General features: G+C 41.0%; 1 protein-coding gene across 1 annotated transcript; it reads right to left on the reverse strand.

Moving 5' to 3' along the window:
• Nucleotides 1-4,521: 4,521 nt before the first annotated feature.
• Nucleotides 4,522-19,433, reverse strand: CCNJL (cyclin J like). Its single transcript, XM_066617372.1, has 5 exons — nucleotides 19,371-19,433; nucleotides 12,996-13,206; nucleotides 9,304-9,603; nucleotides 7,566-7,725; nucleotides 4,522-4,960 (listed from the first exon to the last, which is right to left on the reverse strand). Exons 1-5 carry the CDS (start codon nucleotides 19,431-19,433, stop codon nucleotides 4,522-4,524), a joined length of 1,173 nt encoding a protein of 390 aa, XP_066473469.1.
• Nucleotides 19,434-19,556: the final 123 nt, after the last annotated feature.

The following is a 19,556-nucleotide window of genomic DNA, read 5'->3' on the forward strand; positions in this document are numbered from 1 at the left end:
AGAAAGGTTATTTCATCGGTGTGGAGACAGATCGGTGCAGTGACTTCACTGGTCATGAGAAGTTTGAGTAATGAAATAAATGATCTGCTATCACTACCATCTATGTTCTCTCTCATTTGATAATCCCAATGCTGGGCTTGCCCAACAGAGACTCTCTCCAGGAAGGGGGCGCGCGTGTGTATTTAAAGTCTTTGTGCCCCACATTTCTTATCCGGGCAACCCAACATGACTCACAATAATCATGAACACACACACAAAGATAAAAACACACCACATTATACAAAGAATTCAGAACTCCACAAAAGAAACACCACCTCAAAGCTCAGTAACTAACAGTAGCAATCCAAACAGCCTGTCACAGCATTGGCTCCCTCCAAAAGCTACATTTTTAACTCGCTTCCTAAAGAACAACACACAATTCATAGTGGAGGCATCTCCAGCAAGAAGGCATTTCACAAGGTTGGTGCCACACTGAAAAGGCCCTGCTCCGAGTGGCTGCCTGCCATACTTGTGACAATAAAGGCAACTGGAACAGGGTTTAGGATGATAATTGGAGCATATGGGCAGGCACATATGAGAGAAGGATATATGTCCTTCAGGCACCAAACCATCTCTTTCTCTTCTCCTCACAACCATAATGAGAACAAAGAGGAAGAGGGCAATTGCTGCATGAAAATTGTTTTGTAGCTGCCATTCAAAAGTCAGAGCTTACAAAAATAGTGCAGTTAAGCAGGCGTACGAGGCTGTTCACCTTTGTGCAGTTTGCACCCAGCTCACGACGTCCCCAGGTTCTTTACTGTTTTTCCTGCTCCCTTTTATATTTGCATCTTCTCTTTGGAGAAAGAACAATGTTCCACCACCAAACATAAAAATCAGATACAGCCTATTCAATTTTGGGGTAGCTTCTAAGTGTGCAAACAGTGTGTCTGTTGCTCTATCTTAAAAGCAATGTGTTTGAATGGGAACTCACTGCAAAACCAAAACTATGCAACTAGACAGAACTGATGTTTTGTGCATGTCATTGGTACTCCAGGGACTATTAGCATCACCCCAATGGTTCAGAAGATGCCCAGAGTGCTAACACTTTTAATTTCATGCTCATGGACCACAGCTGACAAAGCTAAAAACTCATGAGCCAAGGCCTGGTGCTTTATTCAATGGAAGCTATGGAGAGTGCTTTATAAAACTGTTGTTTTGCAGTTATGGGAAGCTTGGCTGTCTATCTGCCAGCAGAGAAAATGACAAAGTTTGGCACTAGCAGACCTATTCACAAGGATGAGCTAATGAGAGGCTGAAATAAGTTAAAGCAGTGGCTTCTCCAGGTCAATTGTTTGTGTAAGCTGTGTCTCTAAAGTTGCAACCCAAAGCATATGTACCTGGAATCCACTGAAACAAATCCTTGAAATAATGAAATAAAGATCCTTACCACTGACCACAGATCAGGGTGTTGGCATACTGAAAAAAACTTCTCAGTTTACTAGTTATTCTTTGGCACATTTGGGAAGGCTATGTGAACCTGAGCAAGGCTGGTTTGGGTTCAGTGTGTCCCCTTGCAGGCTGTAGATACCTGCATGGAGCTGGAAGTTGAACTACATGACTTCCAAGATCCCTTCTAATTCTAACATTCTGTGATTGTAAGAACTCGGATTACTAATGGAATTGTGAGCACTTGAAATAAAAGGCACATTTTGTGGGAATGAATAGCTGAGTCAGCAGAGCCTTTTTCTGGAAGAGTACACAAGGAAAAAAGAGACAATCACATCTAGGTTTTGTGCTATTTATTGAATAATCTTTAAAGATGGAAATATGTCTTCAGAATGATAACAAGGGGAGAAAAAGGCTTCTCTTGTGGAGCTTAACAACATGAAGATATTGGATTATACAGCCAGAGCTTCCCCACTAGTAGTTTACACAATTAGGTGGCTGAAGTCTGTTTATACACATAAGATCTTGTTGATAGCAAGTTACACATAAAACACCCAAAAAGGTGTAAAGAAAACATAACTGCAGATGCTATTATCTTTGTTGTTAAAATTTGTAACAAAAAACCACTCTTCTACTCCTGTTTTGCTATATATATATATATATATATATATATATATATATATATATATATATATATATATATATATATATATAACTGTTAACTTAAAAGTATGACATGTCCAGAAGGCAAATATACTTTAGACACACTAGCAATCTCTTGAACAAACTTCATCTGAAAAAGGAACAGTTTTTGCCCCACCCATCCCTTCCTCTTAAAAACTATTTTGTCCTCTATACAAATATAACTTAAATCAGAATGACTGACATGCAACCATCATATAGACTAGATAGATAAAAACATATTGCACATAGTCTGTACTGCAGACCTGAGAACCTTTCACAGAAATGGTACTGGCTTTCAGTGACTACTGGACAATAATAGCTGCATATCAAGTGAGCACCAAACACTCTGCAGTCTTCTAGGTCTTGTAAGCAGTTGGACCCACACAAATCCTGTGTGAGGCTTATTCTCACCAAAACTGTTTGGCCATGATCCTAAATCATACTTATGCAGAAGTAAAAGCAAAATAGATCTGACTTCAAACACACTGTTTAATACGTGTCTGCAGGCAAACAGCAGCTGTGGAGAGCCCCAATCTAGTCCTGAACTATGGTGGGAACAAAGGATTAAATCCCCTCTGCAGATATCCAACAATGACAACAAAACAAAACAAAAAAACACACATCATAAGACTTAGTGACTTATTTAAAGTCCAAGTCTAGTTTGGCCTTCAGTTCACTGATTCAATGTGATACAGGCCAGAACATGCTGTCTTGGCAAACAAAGGGTGCTTTCAAACCCATATTTGTTAAGCTAATGGAAAAGAAAGGTGGCAGAGGCTTTGGTAAGGGAGAATAAATAGGTGACAGGGGTACTTCATTCCTCCCCCTATCTATGGATTTTCTCCTGCAAACGCCACCTCCCCTCACCCAAAAGTGTCTTCCTTTAGGCAGATTATCTTCTAGTTTTGGAGTGAGGCTGAGGAAAACACTACCACAAAACAAAAGCCCCAATTAAAAAATGGCCTTGGCACACATTAAGTAGCCCCTTCCCTGCCCAATCTTCCCTTGCATGCTGCCCCCCTTCACATTTACCTTACAAGGAAAACACACACACAAAAATGTGGCTCTCTTTAAAATGTACATCTCCACTGTCACTTTTACCTAATGTGCTTGGAATACTAGTATGGAAGAAAAGGCCTTTGGATACACAACAGCTGAAATTGCTTCTCTTCCTATTAAGTGACCAGGACACTCAAAACTTACCAGTAGTATCTGCTATGTTTTGTAGTACTTACACTAAGCTGTGGCTTAATGTTACTTTGCATTATCTTCATTGGTTGTAAAGCACAGCTATTTACCTTACACATCTACATGGTTACTCCAGAGTTAGTAGTTCAAGGACTGCAACTTTTGAGGATATCTAGCCAGTTTCCAATATTCCTTTAGGCTAGGTTATACATCCATCTTTCCTTTTAAGTGTTCTGTTCTTTCACAAACGTTTTTGTCCCCCTTCAGCTTTACTAACTCAGTTTACAAGATCTAGCACACTACACTAAAAAGCAATGATTCCCTCAGTAAAAAGAATATTTTCAATGAATCATTTTCAAGTAAACATCAATCCCTGATATCTTGTAAACCATGTTTTTCAAACAAATGATATTTTGTTGCTTAAGGTAGCAACATCTTAAATGTTCAGAGGTAATTTACGATTGCATTTTAAGACACTATAAAAACAGGAGGCCCAAGTGATGTTGTGTCTACCAATGCCTCAAAGTTAGAGAGAGAAAGTTTAAGGCCAAAGTGGTTGATTATTCTCTGTGCTTTAGTCAAAGTTCAATGCCTTGATGTGAAAACTTCCAGGCAAAACAAGGCAAGAAACATTCTTTGTGAAGTCTTCATAGATCTAGAGAGAGAGTTTGAGAGGTATCAAGCGAGTACATGCCTTATCAGTGTCAACAAGGTTCCAGTGTCAAGAACTTCTACTGTAAACATGTTTCACATGGGAGGCATCTTACATACCCGATGACCAGAACTGTCTCCAGCTCTCCTTAATTCAAAACAGCTTTTTAAAATCACCACATTACTGTCAAGTTCATTTGAGCCCCTTGAACAGAGGAGCAGTAAGGGAGGGGGAGAGATGTAGTCCCACTCTAGCCCCCCAAAACACCACCACCACTTCCAAAAATATGCTTCTGAAAATGCAACATTTTGAATTGCGAGGTATGTAGTTGCTTCCTCCCACTCCACAAAAGCCTTGCTTCTGTTAAGTTCTTTCTTGCAAGAAAGGCACTCCCCGATTTGGAGTTTAAACCAAAAACTGATTCCATTGATTGTTTTGACCAACCTTTTTCCTGTTGCTTCATGGAGTCCCCGCCTTCTGTTCCTGTGACAGGTGCAATTTAGTTTACACAACACTGCTATTTTGCTTCCAATGTGTACCAATCTTCACTTGCTACCTTTTCTTGCAGGCAGTCACCCGTTGAAACAACCAGCTGTATACGAATGATGCCCACTGAAATAACTACTGCCATAAGTTAGAGAGAGGCAGTGCCTAGGTTCTGTTGAAATAGCTACCTGCATAGTGATGGGCCCTTGAATAGAGACTGTTTGTAAGACAGGCTGGAAACTGGCCTGAAGGGTGGAGTAGGAATGTAGGGAATCACTACTCCCTGAGGCAAGGCTAGGTCGAGGAGCTTGCAAAGTATCCCTGTAGGCAGAGCACAGATCCTGTATTGGTGAGTGTAACTGTGAAAGGACAGCTGAATGCTGAGTCAGGGGGTGATACCTCGACTGCTGAAAGAGAACTTGAGTTGGGGTTTGGATGGTTAGGCTTTCCACCACTTGCTGCTGCTGTAGCAAGGTGACACGATCCTTCTCCTTATTGGCTTCTTTAATGTCCTTATCATGAGCTCTGTTACACAAAGGAGATCAAGAAAATATTAGAGACAATGTCTGAAAGAAACAAGAACAGAACAGTACAGTCCAGCCTTGTTATACATGGATTTATTAATACATGGATTTGATTCAACATGAATGGCCACTGCAAATGAGAAGGAATGTGCTGATTCCTGGACAAAGGGAAAAATGCATCCCTTTAAAATCAGTTTAAAAAACTGAACAGTCCTTTAACAATAGCCTCGTTAATGAGAGGGGGGGCAGCTGGCTGACAATCCATCAATCCTTTTCTCTCCAGCAGACCCCTCCCCTGAGCACTTGAAAGAAAGGTGATCACTTTGCATTGGTGAAGGAAGGGGCTGAGTGAAGTGCCTTTGTAAGCATGTGGAGGAGGACTGATTGATGAGTGTCTTCTTAATGACTCTTACCTTTCATCACAAAGGTCAGCAAGGCTGTTTTTAAATCACAGGAGCAAAAAAAATCAATTTTTTAAATTGATTTGCTATAGTTTTTTGCCATCCACCTGAGTGCTTGGAAAGGAACCCACATGAATAATGAGACTCAACTTGCAGTCACAAAACCAGTTTTAACCCTAGCCCAGGGCATTTCAAACTGGGCCCAGCCAGATAGCCCTGGCCACTTTCCCCTTAAGGGGCAGAGGCAGGAGGGAGGCAGCAGGACGGAATCCTTTGATCCCCAGGACTGCATCACTAAGGGGGCTTCAGGGACTGGGATGCACTTATCAGTCCCTGCAGCAGCCTGTCAGGGGTGCAGGAAGCCCTGCATGAGTGTCTGCAGGGCTCCCTGCAGCTTAAAAATTGAAAGCATAGCAATTGCACTCCACTTCCGGTTTTGCGGAGGTGGAGCATGATTGCTGTGCTTTCACTTTTTAAGTTGCAGGGAGCCGTGCAGACATTCACGCAGGGCTCCCCGCACCCCTGATAGGCTGCTGCAGGGACTGGTGAGCGCATCCTAGTCCCTGAAGCCGCCTTAACTCCCCTCCCGCCCCTGCAAGAACTTACTGCGGTTCAAACTCTCCTAGAGAGTTTGAAAACCACTGCCCTAGCCTGTTTGGGGAGCAGGGGATCCACACTGGAAGGCCTGGGACAATCAGTCTTGGAAAATTTTAGGGTCACGTTTCCAAAGCTACCCTGAGAGAGAACTTTCAGTGATTATCTTGACTTGTATTAATTTTTATTATAATTAAATAACATTTGCAGTCTTGTGCCTAAGTTCTGCAATGTGAAGCTAGAGGACTAGGTGTGGTACCAAGAAACCTTTTGATTTCAGTCATATCACAAAATGGTTATATGTTCAGAAAGGCGGTGTGGGACTCAATGCCCACTGGTGTTGTTGGTATGACTCTTTAGGCTTTTGTAAAAATGGCCCCCACTGCACTAAACATTTGCACCAACTTATCTGTCTGCTACATTCACTTAATAACTAGGCTATGTACAGGAACCTACAGTAATGTCAGCATTGCATTAATGTCACACTTTGCAATCATGTGCCAGGACACTAGTGGTATACCCCACCCAATACATTTATTGGAGAAGCACATTTGTGGTTTCTCACTCACATTACACATTCTATTTCAAAGGAAAGACTTAAATCACTACTATGAAAAACACTAATGGAGACATGAATATTCACTGGGGCAAAATTGTTTAGCCTGGGTTTGGAGTCAGCTGTAACAAAGTTGTTCTGGTCTGGTTTCATCCTAATTCAGACTAACAAAAGAGAGTTTGGTATCCATGTTTAAGATTCATGTGGAGCACTCATTGTAATGGGTCACCATGACATGACAAGTAGGGAGAATGTAAATGTCATTTACATAATAATGCTGATTTTGTAGCTACTTAAAATATTGTATGGTCAAAATACACTGCACAGAAAATCTTACAATGTTCAGGAAGATAGAAGAAGAGAAGCAATGGGCTTAGCCCAATATCTAGGCATCAAAATATGTAAATGTTCTAAAGTTTATTTTTAAGTGTTTTTGAAATATTACATGAATTCTCTCCCACACTACCCAGCCCATGCTAGCAAACTCCCCCTTTCTAATCTTTCGGAATGAATTACTTCAGAATTCAACACTACTGGGGAGCAGAACTTTGTACTACTTGAGAGCTTGCAGGCCCAACCTTTTCCTATGTCATGTCTCTGGGCTTCAGAACGTGCTATCCTAGTCCCCTTCTTCTAATAAGCTATTTGTGTTCACAGTCTGCTCTACAGTGCACTGCAACCTTAAAGTTCCAACCTTCATTACCCTTCAAGCGCCATCCTCTTAAAGAGGATGCAATCAGTGCAATTCGGACAAAACCCAGTATATGTAAGAAATTTTCTACATATCGGTTTTACATATTCATTTCAAATACTGATGCACACACCAGCCCTACTAAACTTAAAAAAAAAAAAAGATCATGCAGGGAGGGAGAGGAAGAGCATATTTCAGATTTTATTCCATATGGTATATGGGGTGGAGAAGAAGCGGACATGAAGGTTCAGTCTTATGCAAGAGATTTGTATCACTGGGAGAAGCAGTTAGGGCCTAGGTAAGCAGGCCACATTTCAAATTACAACACAAAAATATATCAGGTCTGTTTTTGTTCAAGACTTACATGAGCATAAGTTCAATGCATGGAGCAAGATGGTCCCAAGAATAACATGTCAACAGCTGGAGCTGTGTAGTCCAAGATGGAGAAATCTCAAGGCAGATGCGCGAGGCACTCACACAAGCAGCAGCAACCAGAGAAGGCCGAAAGGAGAGAAAAACATGATCTAGAAGAAAAGATTACAGTATTAGCCCAAAATGTAGTAAGGTATTCGTGCCCTGGACAATTGTGCCCTGATCAAATGCATCCCTGGACACCTGCATCTGTTTTTTTTAAAAATCCCACTACAACTGGGTAATAGACCCCCATGTTATATATTCTAAGGTTAAGGGCCCAATCCTATCCAACTTTTCAGCACTGTGCAACTGCAATGCAGCCCTGCGGTAAGGAAACAAATTTTCCCATGCCTTGAGGAGATCTTTGTGACTACCTCCCCACCACAGGATGCAGCGCACTGGAAAATTGGAGAGGATTTGGCCCTACAGCTCTTATCCCAGCCCCAGCCCTAACCCTACCTTTGCATTTTAAAAATTAAAAAGTACATTCAATACGAATATACATATATTGGGGACGCAAAATGTATGGATGCAAGTGTCCAATACTGGGACACATTTGACCCTGCAATGACCCCGACACTGGCTCAAATAGCTCTATCCACAAGCAGCAAGTTATGGCACAGAATTCAAATGTATAAAATTACTTATTACAAAAAGATATGGGATGAAGAATGTATGATGAACTTATGGAACAATGGCATCCACATCTTCAATAATGAGATCGCTGTAATCAACAGGAAAATGTATGGTGGGAAATTTTAAATATTGTTTGAGACATTTAAGCAGCAGAGTGACTGGAATAAAACCAGAAGTTAAGTGATCTCAGTGCTCATGTTCTGGTCTCAATGTCATCATTGCTGAGATTGTTGTGGTGTTATTTTATTTCTGTCTAATTTTTCTTGTATAAATAATTTTGAAACAAATCCCAAACCCCAGCAGCTCTAGACCCAAATTTCCAAAGTGATCAATATAAATATTCTAGTTAATGGTGTTAAAATGACAAACTGGGCTCAACAGAGGGCAAAATTCATGTCAGTAATTCTTGCAAGCAATTCCGCTAGATCTAATATGGTGCTTTGGTGTACAAAAATCAGGCTTGATGAAAGCTCTTAAGCAGGTACAGTATTACCTTTGGAACCCAAACTTTAGGCCACAATCCTAAACAGTGTACATTTGCATGTGTGAATTAAAGTTCAAATTCTCAAATTGTAAAGTTCCACATTCAATATCTTTCTCCTTATAGAATACACATACACACAGGCAATGGAGGTCCTAAACAGAACCACATTATGGAGTCTGGCATCTGATCCACTCGATATATGGTACCCTCAGCCAGCGACCATCCGCTTGAAATTCACCTTCAATGGAAGTTGGCATTTACTGGTCAGAGGAAAGTAATAGTAGGTAATAGAAATAGTGCATGCATCCTAGTAAGGCCAGGATGTAGGTTCCCTTGGTGCAGAGTTAAGACTTTAGAGAGCAGAGATTCTCTTAGTTCCCCTCCCAGCTCCTCAGTCTGCATTCTTGACTGTATGCTATTTCTAAATGGAACATGCCCCTTCATGCTATTTTCAGTACACATGACGTTTTCCAAAGCATGCAGTCATCCTGAAGAAAGGCAAGCCCAAAGCAGCAGTGCTTTAGAGCTGCATGACTCTTGCCTTCTTTCAGTGTCTGGATCAAGTTACCTTGTAGCGAGATTTCAAGGAAATAGTGAGTGTATTTCTCCATGAAAGCTCTGACTTTGGTCATGGATGTGATAGGCCAGCCATTGTGTAGGTCACTTTCATTAACAGAGGCAAAGAGGTAGTAATCAATGTAGTGCGCTGGGGTTGGCAGACACAGGTTCCAGTTGAAGCTTTCCAAGAGCAGCAGCTCCATCTTCAGCAGGTCTTTTTTTGTTAGTACCAGGTTAAGGTTGCACATGTATGCAAAACTGTTCAATTGCTCCAGCTTTGGCACTCTGTCTTCCTTTTCTTCAAATTTGCCTGTTGGGAAGGAAGAAGAAGTCTTTGAATTCAAATTGTGGTACTGCCATTTCCTTCATTCAGGTTATTGGGTCGATCAGTATTTTGCTAAAAACAAATGCTGACAAATACAGAATTTGATGTCACCGACATCAAAATTGTCTCTTAATTCAATAAAAGTGTATCATTTAAAACATTTTGCAAGTAGATTCATGCATTAGTCTAAAAAAGAATGTTGGTTCTAAATGTCTGGGCACGTTTTTATTAAGGAAGAAGTTATCCTATTGAGCTTGATTTGCTAGGGAAAAAATGCAGAAGAATAAATTCTCAGGAACACTGATGGCAGAAGACAAAAGATTCACTAAGTCATGTGACTAGTTGGTGTAAATATTCATAAATGCTGAATAATGCATAATGAACAAGGAGCTTCCACAGTCCTGTGTATGCAAATTGTATCATCTATGTTGATGCAATTTTTCTTTCACAGGTCTATTAATTCTTCTGAAATTGTGTATCATCTGTACAGCAAATTTTATGGCTCACTTTGTAGAAACCTAGCTTTAAATACATTCTTATTCTTGCTTGCTAATTCTGAACTTTTTCCCCTTTACAATTCAAAACAATTTTCACTAAATAATCAAACAAACTGCTTGCTATTCCCACAACCACAAAGTACCAGGTATTTCCACTAGTATTACTGCATTGTGCCTTTCCTCACAGGAGCAGAGAAAATAAAGGGTTTGAACATCCTCCAAACGTAGGAATCATCCATTTTAAAAATAAGAAGAGACCAGTGCGTGCCAAAACACTCTGCTTACCAAGCTTCAACAGCATCTTACATTTCTTGTTCACCAAGGCCTGAGCTGTTAAACCACCTGTTTTTGCAGCTATCTTTAATTAATAATCCAGAATCTGTGATAAGTGACTGTGATACATCAACTGAGCATCTATGTTAAGCACAGAAGTATATGCCAGAATCTATTCACATTTTTATACATACAAAGGGCTTTTCACATCACATTCTGCTGCAAACACATTTTGGCTACAAGAAAATTTCATTGTGAAAAGTTCAGAGAGGAAAGAATAGAGGCTGCCTTTAAGACAGTCAAATTTTTATTCCACTTAATTAGTCAGAATAAAAACTAGAGTAAATGGAAGTTCTTCAGGATTGTTGTCTGCCAAACTTTTACTTCTCTGAAATTAATGGGTCATGCAAAAATGCTGAAAGAATACTTTTCTAAAGTTGCTTACTATCATAATCAATAATCATCAAGGATCTCACAGTTCTCTCCTCAGCCCGATTAGGATAGATAGATTTAAGTCAACTTTACAGACCCATTTGAGTTAGAAGACCTGAACAGACCTAAATACGAGTCCTCTGCCTCAATCAGTATGTGGAACCGAACTTACTCAGTTCAGTATGCAGATACTGAACATTCACATGTAGAACATTTCATTCTTTGACTGAAATACAAAGCATTACTCATTTAATTTGCAGCTTTATCTGGTACACCTTTTGTGTGTGGGAAAATGAATGTCTTGTCTCCTTTTCTATCCACCCACAGCCACTACTTTTATCACTGAATTGTTTGTTCAGATGCCATTTAAAAAAATCATTTACTAGAATTGGAGCTCTAACACTATATATTATGTTACATCCAAAGCACAAGATGTACTTAAATAAACATGAAAAGTAAGTTATATTACAGCCCACACATGAAAGGAGGGAAAAAACACACAGCTATTTAATCTGGTTCACTGGAGATAAAGTTTTCCCTTTATACCTAGTATTCTGCTCACTAATAATGCAATTCAACATCCACCATAACCCTTCAAGCAGGAGGAAAACAGTTTTAACTGCTCCCAAATATCCAAAATTGTGGAGTACTGAACAACCTGATCCAGATTCTTCCCAGAGTTTTTTTTCCCTCCAGTTCATAAAGTCTCTTTTGTTTCCTATCAAAACTTTTTTCAGGCTTGCAGAATTTAAATTAACATGTAGCAAAGCCTTCTTTCTGAGAACAGAACACAAAAGGGCAGATAATGGATTTAGGAAGGATGGGAGACATGGCACACTGAACAGCTTCTATTGCTTTTGTTGTTTTATGAGGAGCATTTACTTATCTCCTTTCTAGATTGCTCCTTGGGATCTAGCTGTGCCTGAAACCATTATGGCTAGCCTCATCAAGGCCATAACCTAACAAATTTCTGAAAGTATTTTTTTAAAGTACCATGACAGCTCCCCAAGGAGAAACAGCACTAATGCTTAACAGCCAGACAAATTCTATGTCTGTAGCAGCTTTGGACAACGCTACACAACAGGTGGCAGGATAACGGACACAAATCTGAGGCTGCTAACCCATTACATGCTAGAGCAGTAAAAGGTAGATCCCGTCTACAGAGTAGCCTGGTCAGGTTTATTAACCTATCATTTTGCTCCCCAGGTTACTGCTAAAATTTTAAAGCTGCCTTCAAAGGCTGTAGGGGTTGGTTCTGATGTTACCAACGAGTATTTTCTCCTTTATGTGAAGCATTTTGTATCTGAGGTATTATTTCCTGTAGCTTCACATCTCTGTTTTCCCAAACTGGCATGAATGTCTCCTAAAGCATCTTAGGTACATGGCTGGTGATCAAGAGGCAAGTACAGAAAGACGGCCATGGTCCAAGAATCAACTAGCGCAGCTACCATTTTTATGAGATTCAGAACATCACACTGCCTGGAGCTTAAGGTGCCCTTCAAAATGTTATAGGGCACTGTTGGAGGAATTTTTCTGTAGGTACATCCCACAACACAGTCATTTAATGACTCTGTAACTAGCCTCATTTACCTAGTTGTGGGTCTTTAGCTGTGACACTAACAAGAGATGAATCAGCAGAGAAGCAGTTGCTGACCCATTGATGTTTGAAGACCCCCCAAGTGCTTAAAATGCTCTCTTGGTACAACCGCAGGCATCCCCTTTCACAAGGATGCAAGTTGAAACTATCAGAATTGTCCCATACAAATACAAGCTGAGCCCACCACCAGGCAGAATTCCAGCTTTGGTTTAAAAAAGAAGCATGTTCAATTAAGACACACATGTATAAAAGCTGCCATCTGCTTTCAAACTGCATTCAACAGACAACAGCCTAGCCCAACCATTTTCAACCACTGTTCCGTGGCACACTGGTGTGCCACAAATTGTCTGCAGGTGTGCCGTGAGAGTTTTGGGGAGGGTCATTTGTTAATAGGGCCAATGGGGATGTGAGATGCCCACCAACAGCATGGTGTGCCTCGTCAACTGTCAAAAAACTGATGGTGTGCCTTGACAATTTTTGTACTTTGTCAGTGTACCATGAGACAAAAAAGATTGAAAATCACTGGCCTAGCCAGTAACGGCAACAATATTTATGAGTCAATAAGCAAATCTGCTTACTCGCAAGGAGAAGGCAAGCGATTGAGATGACATATAGTTGTCTCACAGAGGCATCATAGCGGTCCATAAAGAGGTCCAGCAAGTAGACGGCAAGGTGCCGAGCGGTGGGGCAAAGTTGGCAGCGGCTGCTGAGGATTGCTAAGAGGTCAGCAAAATAACGTCGCATCCCGATTTGTGGAGAATGGGCCTTGTACACATGCAGTTTCAGCTCCTATGGCAACACAAGAGAGGGAGGGAAAGAGAGAGGTTTTAAAACGAATATCCATTTCAGTAGCCAGCATACCCAGTTCAGCTTCCATCACCTGTTCTGGAAAATGCTTAGCAACGAAAGCAATAAAGTTATCCAACTCTTTTGGTATGAAAATGGAGCATGTTTTGAAAGACCATTAATGGCTTTTCACAGTCATAACCTAGAGAATTGAGTGGCATGCAGCATAATCCTAGTCATGTTCGCAGCATTATGAAAAAAGCTGGTTAGAGGGAGCCAATTGACACCAGAATCCCTGGAGACCATCTTAGGCCACACTTGAACTGTTTCAGCTACTACAGAACTAGAGGCCTAGAAGGAAGGGCTCGGTAGCAGTGGACTGTGAATAAAGTATTACATTTGTTTTAACTTTGGAGACATTTTAGTGATTGGGCCACTTTTTAAAACACTTAGGGTGCAATCCAGCGGGTGTCCTTGGTCAGCACAGACTTGCGTCAGCCAAAAAATGTCACAAAGGCACCTTAAGGCACTTCTGCGATGACTCTGGAGGAGTGAGACTGGCCCAAGCCTCATTGGGCTGGCAGGAAGGTAAGTCCATGCCAGCTGAGTCAGAATGGCATGGGGGTCTGGGGGGGGCATGGGGAGGGCAGAAAGGAGACGTTTCTCAGCGAGAGAGGGAGAGAGGGCGGCAGACAGGCCTATGGGCGGGCAGCAGGTGAGGGGGGCAGGGACAGGATCCGGCACAAGTGCCAGATCCTAAACCTGGCCCCAAGGCAGCCTGGAGCAGCTCCAGGTTGCTCAGATCTGCACCCACCCCTTGAGGCAGTGAAGAAGGCCAGTTCTAATCTTGGGATCATTAGGAAGGGTATTGAGAACAAAACGGCTAATATTATAATGCCGTTGTACAAATCTATGGTAAGGCCACACCTGGAGTATTGTGTCCAGTTCTGGTCACCGCATCTCAAAAAAGACATAGTGGAAATGGAAAAGGTGCAAAAGAGAGCGACTAAGATGATTACGGGGCTGGGGCACCTTCCTTATGAGGAAAGGCTACGGCGTTTGGGCCTCTTCAGCCAAGAAAAGAGAGGTTTGAGGGGGGACATGATTGAGACATACAAAATTATGCAGGGGATGGACAGAGTGGATAGGGAGATGCTCTTTACACTCTCACATAACACCAGAACCAGGGGACAGCCACTAAAATTGAGTGTTGGGAGAGTTAGAACAGACAAAAGAAAATATTTCTTTACTCAGCATGTGGTTGGTCTGTGGAACTCCTTGCCACAGGATGTGGTGATGGCGTCTAGCCTGGACGCTTTTAAAAGCGGATTGGACAAGTTCCTGGAGGAAAAATCCATTACGGGGTACAAGCCATGATGTGTATGCGCAATCTCCTGATTTTAGAAATGGGTTATGTCAGAATGCCAGATGCAAGGGAGGGCACCAGGATGAGGTCTCTTGTTATCTGGTGTGCTCCTTGGGGCATCTGGTGGGCTGCTGTGAGATACAGGAAGCTGGACTAGATGGGCCTATGGCCTGATCCAGTGGGGCTGTTCTTATGTTCTTATGAGGTGGCACAGATCCAAGTAGCCCCATTGGGGCTGCTGTGGCGTTACCCAGGGTAAAAGGAAGGAATTCCCCTTGCCCCGGGCTGAGCCACATTCGGCCCCAATCCCGTGTTGGATATGGGGCAGGCCAACTGGCCTCCCTTTTCTAACGCAGGTTAGGATTCCGCTGTTAAATGTTCAGTAAGTTACTTTGTTCCACATACACTACTGCTATTTAGCCTAAATGCAATTCCATATTCCATTTATGCAATGTAGTTTAGAAGAGATGTTTTTATACATCTTTCACAGTTCATATATTTATGAGCTTTTCTCTCACAATTTACACATATGTTAAAAAGTTAATCCCTGCAAAACATCTGATTCACATAAAGCTGTTACAGAAAACAAACCAGGCAGATGCATGAAACCTCTTGTGCATTTATTTATTGCAGGAGGAGGATTTGAACTCTTTCCTATATCCTTTATCCAAAGCAAGTGAAAAGCAGCAACAACAACTAATACTTCATATACAGACACCACAACATAGGCATTACACTCATCTATTTTCAAATTCGCAATGAATGCATAATCCACACATTTGAAAAAGGAGGATTATGTTTTAATCCTACATGATGGTTCAGATTCAGCAGTGGGAAGATAGTGCAGAAAAGCACTGGAAGAATCTAGCAGCCAATCCAAAACAGATGCCCTGCCCATTAGTGGTTCCTTATAAGGGAAGAATTTAAGATTTCAAACCAATTAAATTGTTTTTTAATGAACTTGCAGTTATTTGGGATATTAATTAATCAGATAGAACAAAATGAGATTGCTAACCAATCTAAAAATCTAAAAATTGCACCCACAGGCAGGTCCAACATAAGGAGGGCCAAGCTCTTGAATAAGAGGTAAACCAATTCATGATGCACCTCTCAAATGGCTGCAAGATAAAAACTCTTAATTAAGGACTTTAATGCAAATATTTACATGATGGTTCAAAAGGACCCATTTCCTCAGGTAAGCACACTTATCTACCCATCTAGACAGCAGATGCATTCACAAACTGACATGACAAACAGATGGCACCATCCAGTCTTGGTTCCAGGAGGCAACCACATTTATTTGATCTCTGCAGCCTCCTTCTACAGGTTTTTTTAAAGTCAAAACACTCCACTCTACTCAGGGATGGAGTGCTTTACAACTTTCACCTGAATTATAAATAAAAATGCAACTGAATCTGAAGGATCCAATATTAGGTCAAGGTTGACAAACCAAACACTGTATCTTCCAACGACTGTGCTGCATCACAATAAAAATTGTTCAATCCAAAAATATTCCCTTGAATGTTCAAAAGTTTAAAATTATTTTAAAAAAAATCAAATTGTAGAAAATTAGTCTTCTCCAAAGATGCAGTCAAGAGGTAACACACATTTTGGAGTCAATAAACAGTTCATAATCCAATACATTGAATTGCAATACATTGATGCAATACATTGAATTGCATTGGTTCGGAAAAGAGACATATCAAGTAATGTATTGTCCACAACTTGTTTCCTATCAAACAGGTAAGAAGCACCTTTTAAAACAGTGGCCCTCTTTTTTAGCTAGTGTCATGGATTTACCCCAGCATAGCATCCCAGTCTGTAGCTACTTGCTGATGATGTCTCCCTTGAGTTTCTTTTCTCATTGCAAGTCCCTTTGGGACAAGACTCCATTTTCTTTTTCCCTTTGCTATGCTAATTGCTTTGAGAACCCCTCCCCCCCTTTTTTGCTTTTAAGCAGCATTGCACATTCTAAATAAAAACTAGTACAATATTGGACCAAAGCCGGAATGTCTTTGCAAGACTTTAGACCAGGGATGTCAAACATAAGGCTTGTGGGCCAAATGCAGCCTCTAAAAGCAATTTATCCAGCCCCCGGGCTCTCCCAACTTTACTGAATGCCCTTTGGGGAGATAAAGTGGGGAAGAAATTCAACAAACAGACAAACGAACAGGGCTGCCTCATACCTTGAAAATTTGAACAAGATTTGCACATTTTCTCTTTTGTCATCAGCAGTTAATGTGAGAACAAAGTGCTTATTTCTGGCCATCATCTGCTTAATGATGACACTTTCTGCTTAATGATTTCACTTCTGGCCCTCAGCAGACACTATGCATGCTAACTTTGGCCTCTGTATGAAGTGAGTTAGGCATCACTGCTTTAGACCATAATGGATATGGTTAGATTTGTGTAAGAGAAGGAATTCTCACCCTTTTATGCACATCTGAAACTACTTGTGACTCTGAACTAGTAATGTTGACTGTACAGGTAATATTTTTGACAAGCTGAACATTTAATTTAAACGTGTTTATCAGATACAAAGGCAATAGAAGGCAAAAAAGCAGACATAAAATCATATAAAAATGAACTGAGTTTTCTGCTAACTGTAGATAGTGCATCAAAGAATCCATATTTTACCTCCAAAAAGAGCCACTGTAAATATCTAACCCCACCAACTGCTACAACTTCAATACACTGGTTGCTCTTAGAAGTCTCCACTCACCAATCCACCTGGCTAGAATGACCATATGGTTGATTTGAAAGATTGAAAGTCAGTGTGAACTTTAGCAATCCCTGTGTGCTCCAAGGTTTTTGTGAAACACAGCCAGGCTACGAGGAATAAAGCAGTGGTTCCCAGGGGCGTGCGGGGAGTCTTGTGAACCCCTCTGCAGGGCTCCCTGACCTCAGAAAAGCTAAAAATAGCATTTGCGACCCATTTCCAGTTTCACAATCGCAAACCTTGAAGTGGGTTGTGATTGCTATTTTTAGTTTTCTGAGAGATGGGGAGCTGCACCCCAAAGACTGGTGTTGGCTGTGGTAAGTAAAAAAAACAAAACCCTTCTGTCCCTAGCAGCAGTGTGATAATGAACCCCCCCCCATCCCTCAGCCCTGCCACTTAAGAAACAGGTCAGTGCAGAGAAGGAGTGAAATGGGGAGGGCGGCAACAGGGGTGAGAGATGGTGGACCCTCTCAATATGTATCCAATACACTGGACAACATGTCAACATCTCCCTCTACTTTGTCAAGATGTTCAGAAATTAGGATGTTTTTTGGTATAGGTGTGCCAGTGCCTAATAAAATTCTCTGATAGTTACCTCCAAAACTTTAGATACTGAAAGAAATAATCAACAACAGTGTTATAGCATTCTACGCATCTTACAGCTCAATCCTAAGCATGTCTACTCAGAAGTAAGTCCTATTATAGTGAATGGGACTTACTCCCAGGTAAGTGTGGATAGGACTGTAGCCTTAAGAACACTTTCATGTGTGTAGTACCTCTGAAGTCACTCTCTCTAAGAGGCTCACCACATTCCAGAATTTTAAGGATTCCGAAACAAAATGTTTATTTTATTTTAATTAAAAAAATCATTTTTATTTTTATATACAAAAGCAGGAGAAAATGACAATATATATTCTGGCTCATTTTCAAATGAAGGTGCACAACAGTCCCAAATAGCTTTTCTTCTGCAAATTTCACTTTGCAGGATGCCATCACAGGATGGCATATTCCTATTGTAGCCACTGACACATCAAACAATGGAAAAATACAAGTCAAAGAATGTGGTAGGGAGGGGTGAGTAATATATGGCTTGAAGCCAGATGCCATTCTCAAGGCATATCTGTGGTGAAGGTTTTTAAACACACACACACACAAAAGTAGGTTTCTAACCCTGCTTGAAAAAATGACAGCAATACTCAAAAGTTTCAACTAAAAAGAAACTTTAAAAACATGCCAAGATATACATTTTTTCCATATCTTAAGACTTGAAGAGGGGGACCATAGCTCAAACAAGCACGTGGTTTGTCTGCAGAAGGTTCCAGGTACAACCCCAAGCATCTACAGTGCAAAGCAGTGGTTTCCCTAACTAGGCACCACAAACTCACAGGAGTGCCACTGGATGTCACTGGTGGCCTCTTCTTACCAGCTTTCCAAGATGGTGCTGCCATCTTGGATCATGTGATCCAAAGCGATGCCCCTGCTGCAAACAAGTGCCTTTAGGATTGGGGCAGGCATCCTTTCAAATCTCACCATAAGCAACTACCATCAATATTCACTCACTATGTAATAACTGCCACTCATTAATAGCTTTCCCAAATGATGCTAAGAAAGCAGGTCAGTAGTGTTACTCTGTAATTAATGTACTATCCACCTTGGAGAACAATCACGCTGAAGTATAAAATAGGGTTATAAACACAAGAAAATAATTTTTTTATTTCTGTATGCTTGATCCAAAGGGTGCATTTCAAGGCAAGAGTATCTGGGAGGCAATTTGATTATATGTCAAGTGAAACTACCTGTTATTTTCTACAAACAACTGGAACAAAAAAAATCTTCAGGACCTTTCTTTGGCTATACAGAAAACCACTGCATATATTTTGGATAATCCAAAGGAAAAACAGGTGGGAGCATAATACTTCTTACTTTATGAATGGGAACAGATTTCAATGATCTATAATTTTGTCTCTTTCTCTACCTTGAAAGTTGTTTGCTTTTTCCTTCCTTATCTTTTTGTGATTGCATGCTTCAGTAACAACAAAAAGACATGGGCACAAAAGAGAAAGGTAGCTAATTCAAACCAACCTTCAGCCTCAGAGTCCAGTGAATCTCTGCAGCGAGGTCCCCTTTCCACCATGGCTCTTCCATTCTTAGACTTCCCATCCACAGAAACAGGCCCAAGGAAAAAAAGGCAATGCCTGGGGGGGGGGGGAAAGAAACATAAAATTGACTAAGAGAATATGAATCATCTTAATTGGTGCTCCCGTTTTT

Source organism: Tiliqua scincoides, chromosome 2 (genome assembly GCF_035046505.1).
Source record: "Tiliqua scincoides isolate rTilSci1 chromosome 2, rTilSci1.hap2, whole genome shotgun sequence".
Classification (NCBI taxonomy): Eukaryota; Metazoa; Chordata; class Lepidosauria; order Squamata; family Scincidae; genus Tiliqua; species Tiliqua scincoides.

Excerpts from the sequence above, each read along its gene's own strand:
- CCNJL (XM_066617372.1), bottom strand. The coding sequence starts at position 19,433 with ATGGAAGAGCCATGGTGGAAAGGGGACCTCGCTGCAGAGATTCACTGG. Across the intron at positions 13,207-19,370 it reads ACTGGACTCTGAGGCTGAAG|GAGCTGAAACTGCATGTGTA; the intron begins GTTGGTTTGAAT and ends GTGTTGCCATAG. Across the intron at positions 7,726-9,303 it reads CCTTGAAATCTCGCTACAAG|ATCATGTTTTTCTCTCCTTT; the intron begins GTAACTTGATCC and ends CTTTTCTTCTAG.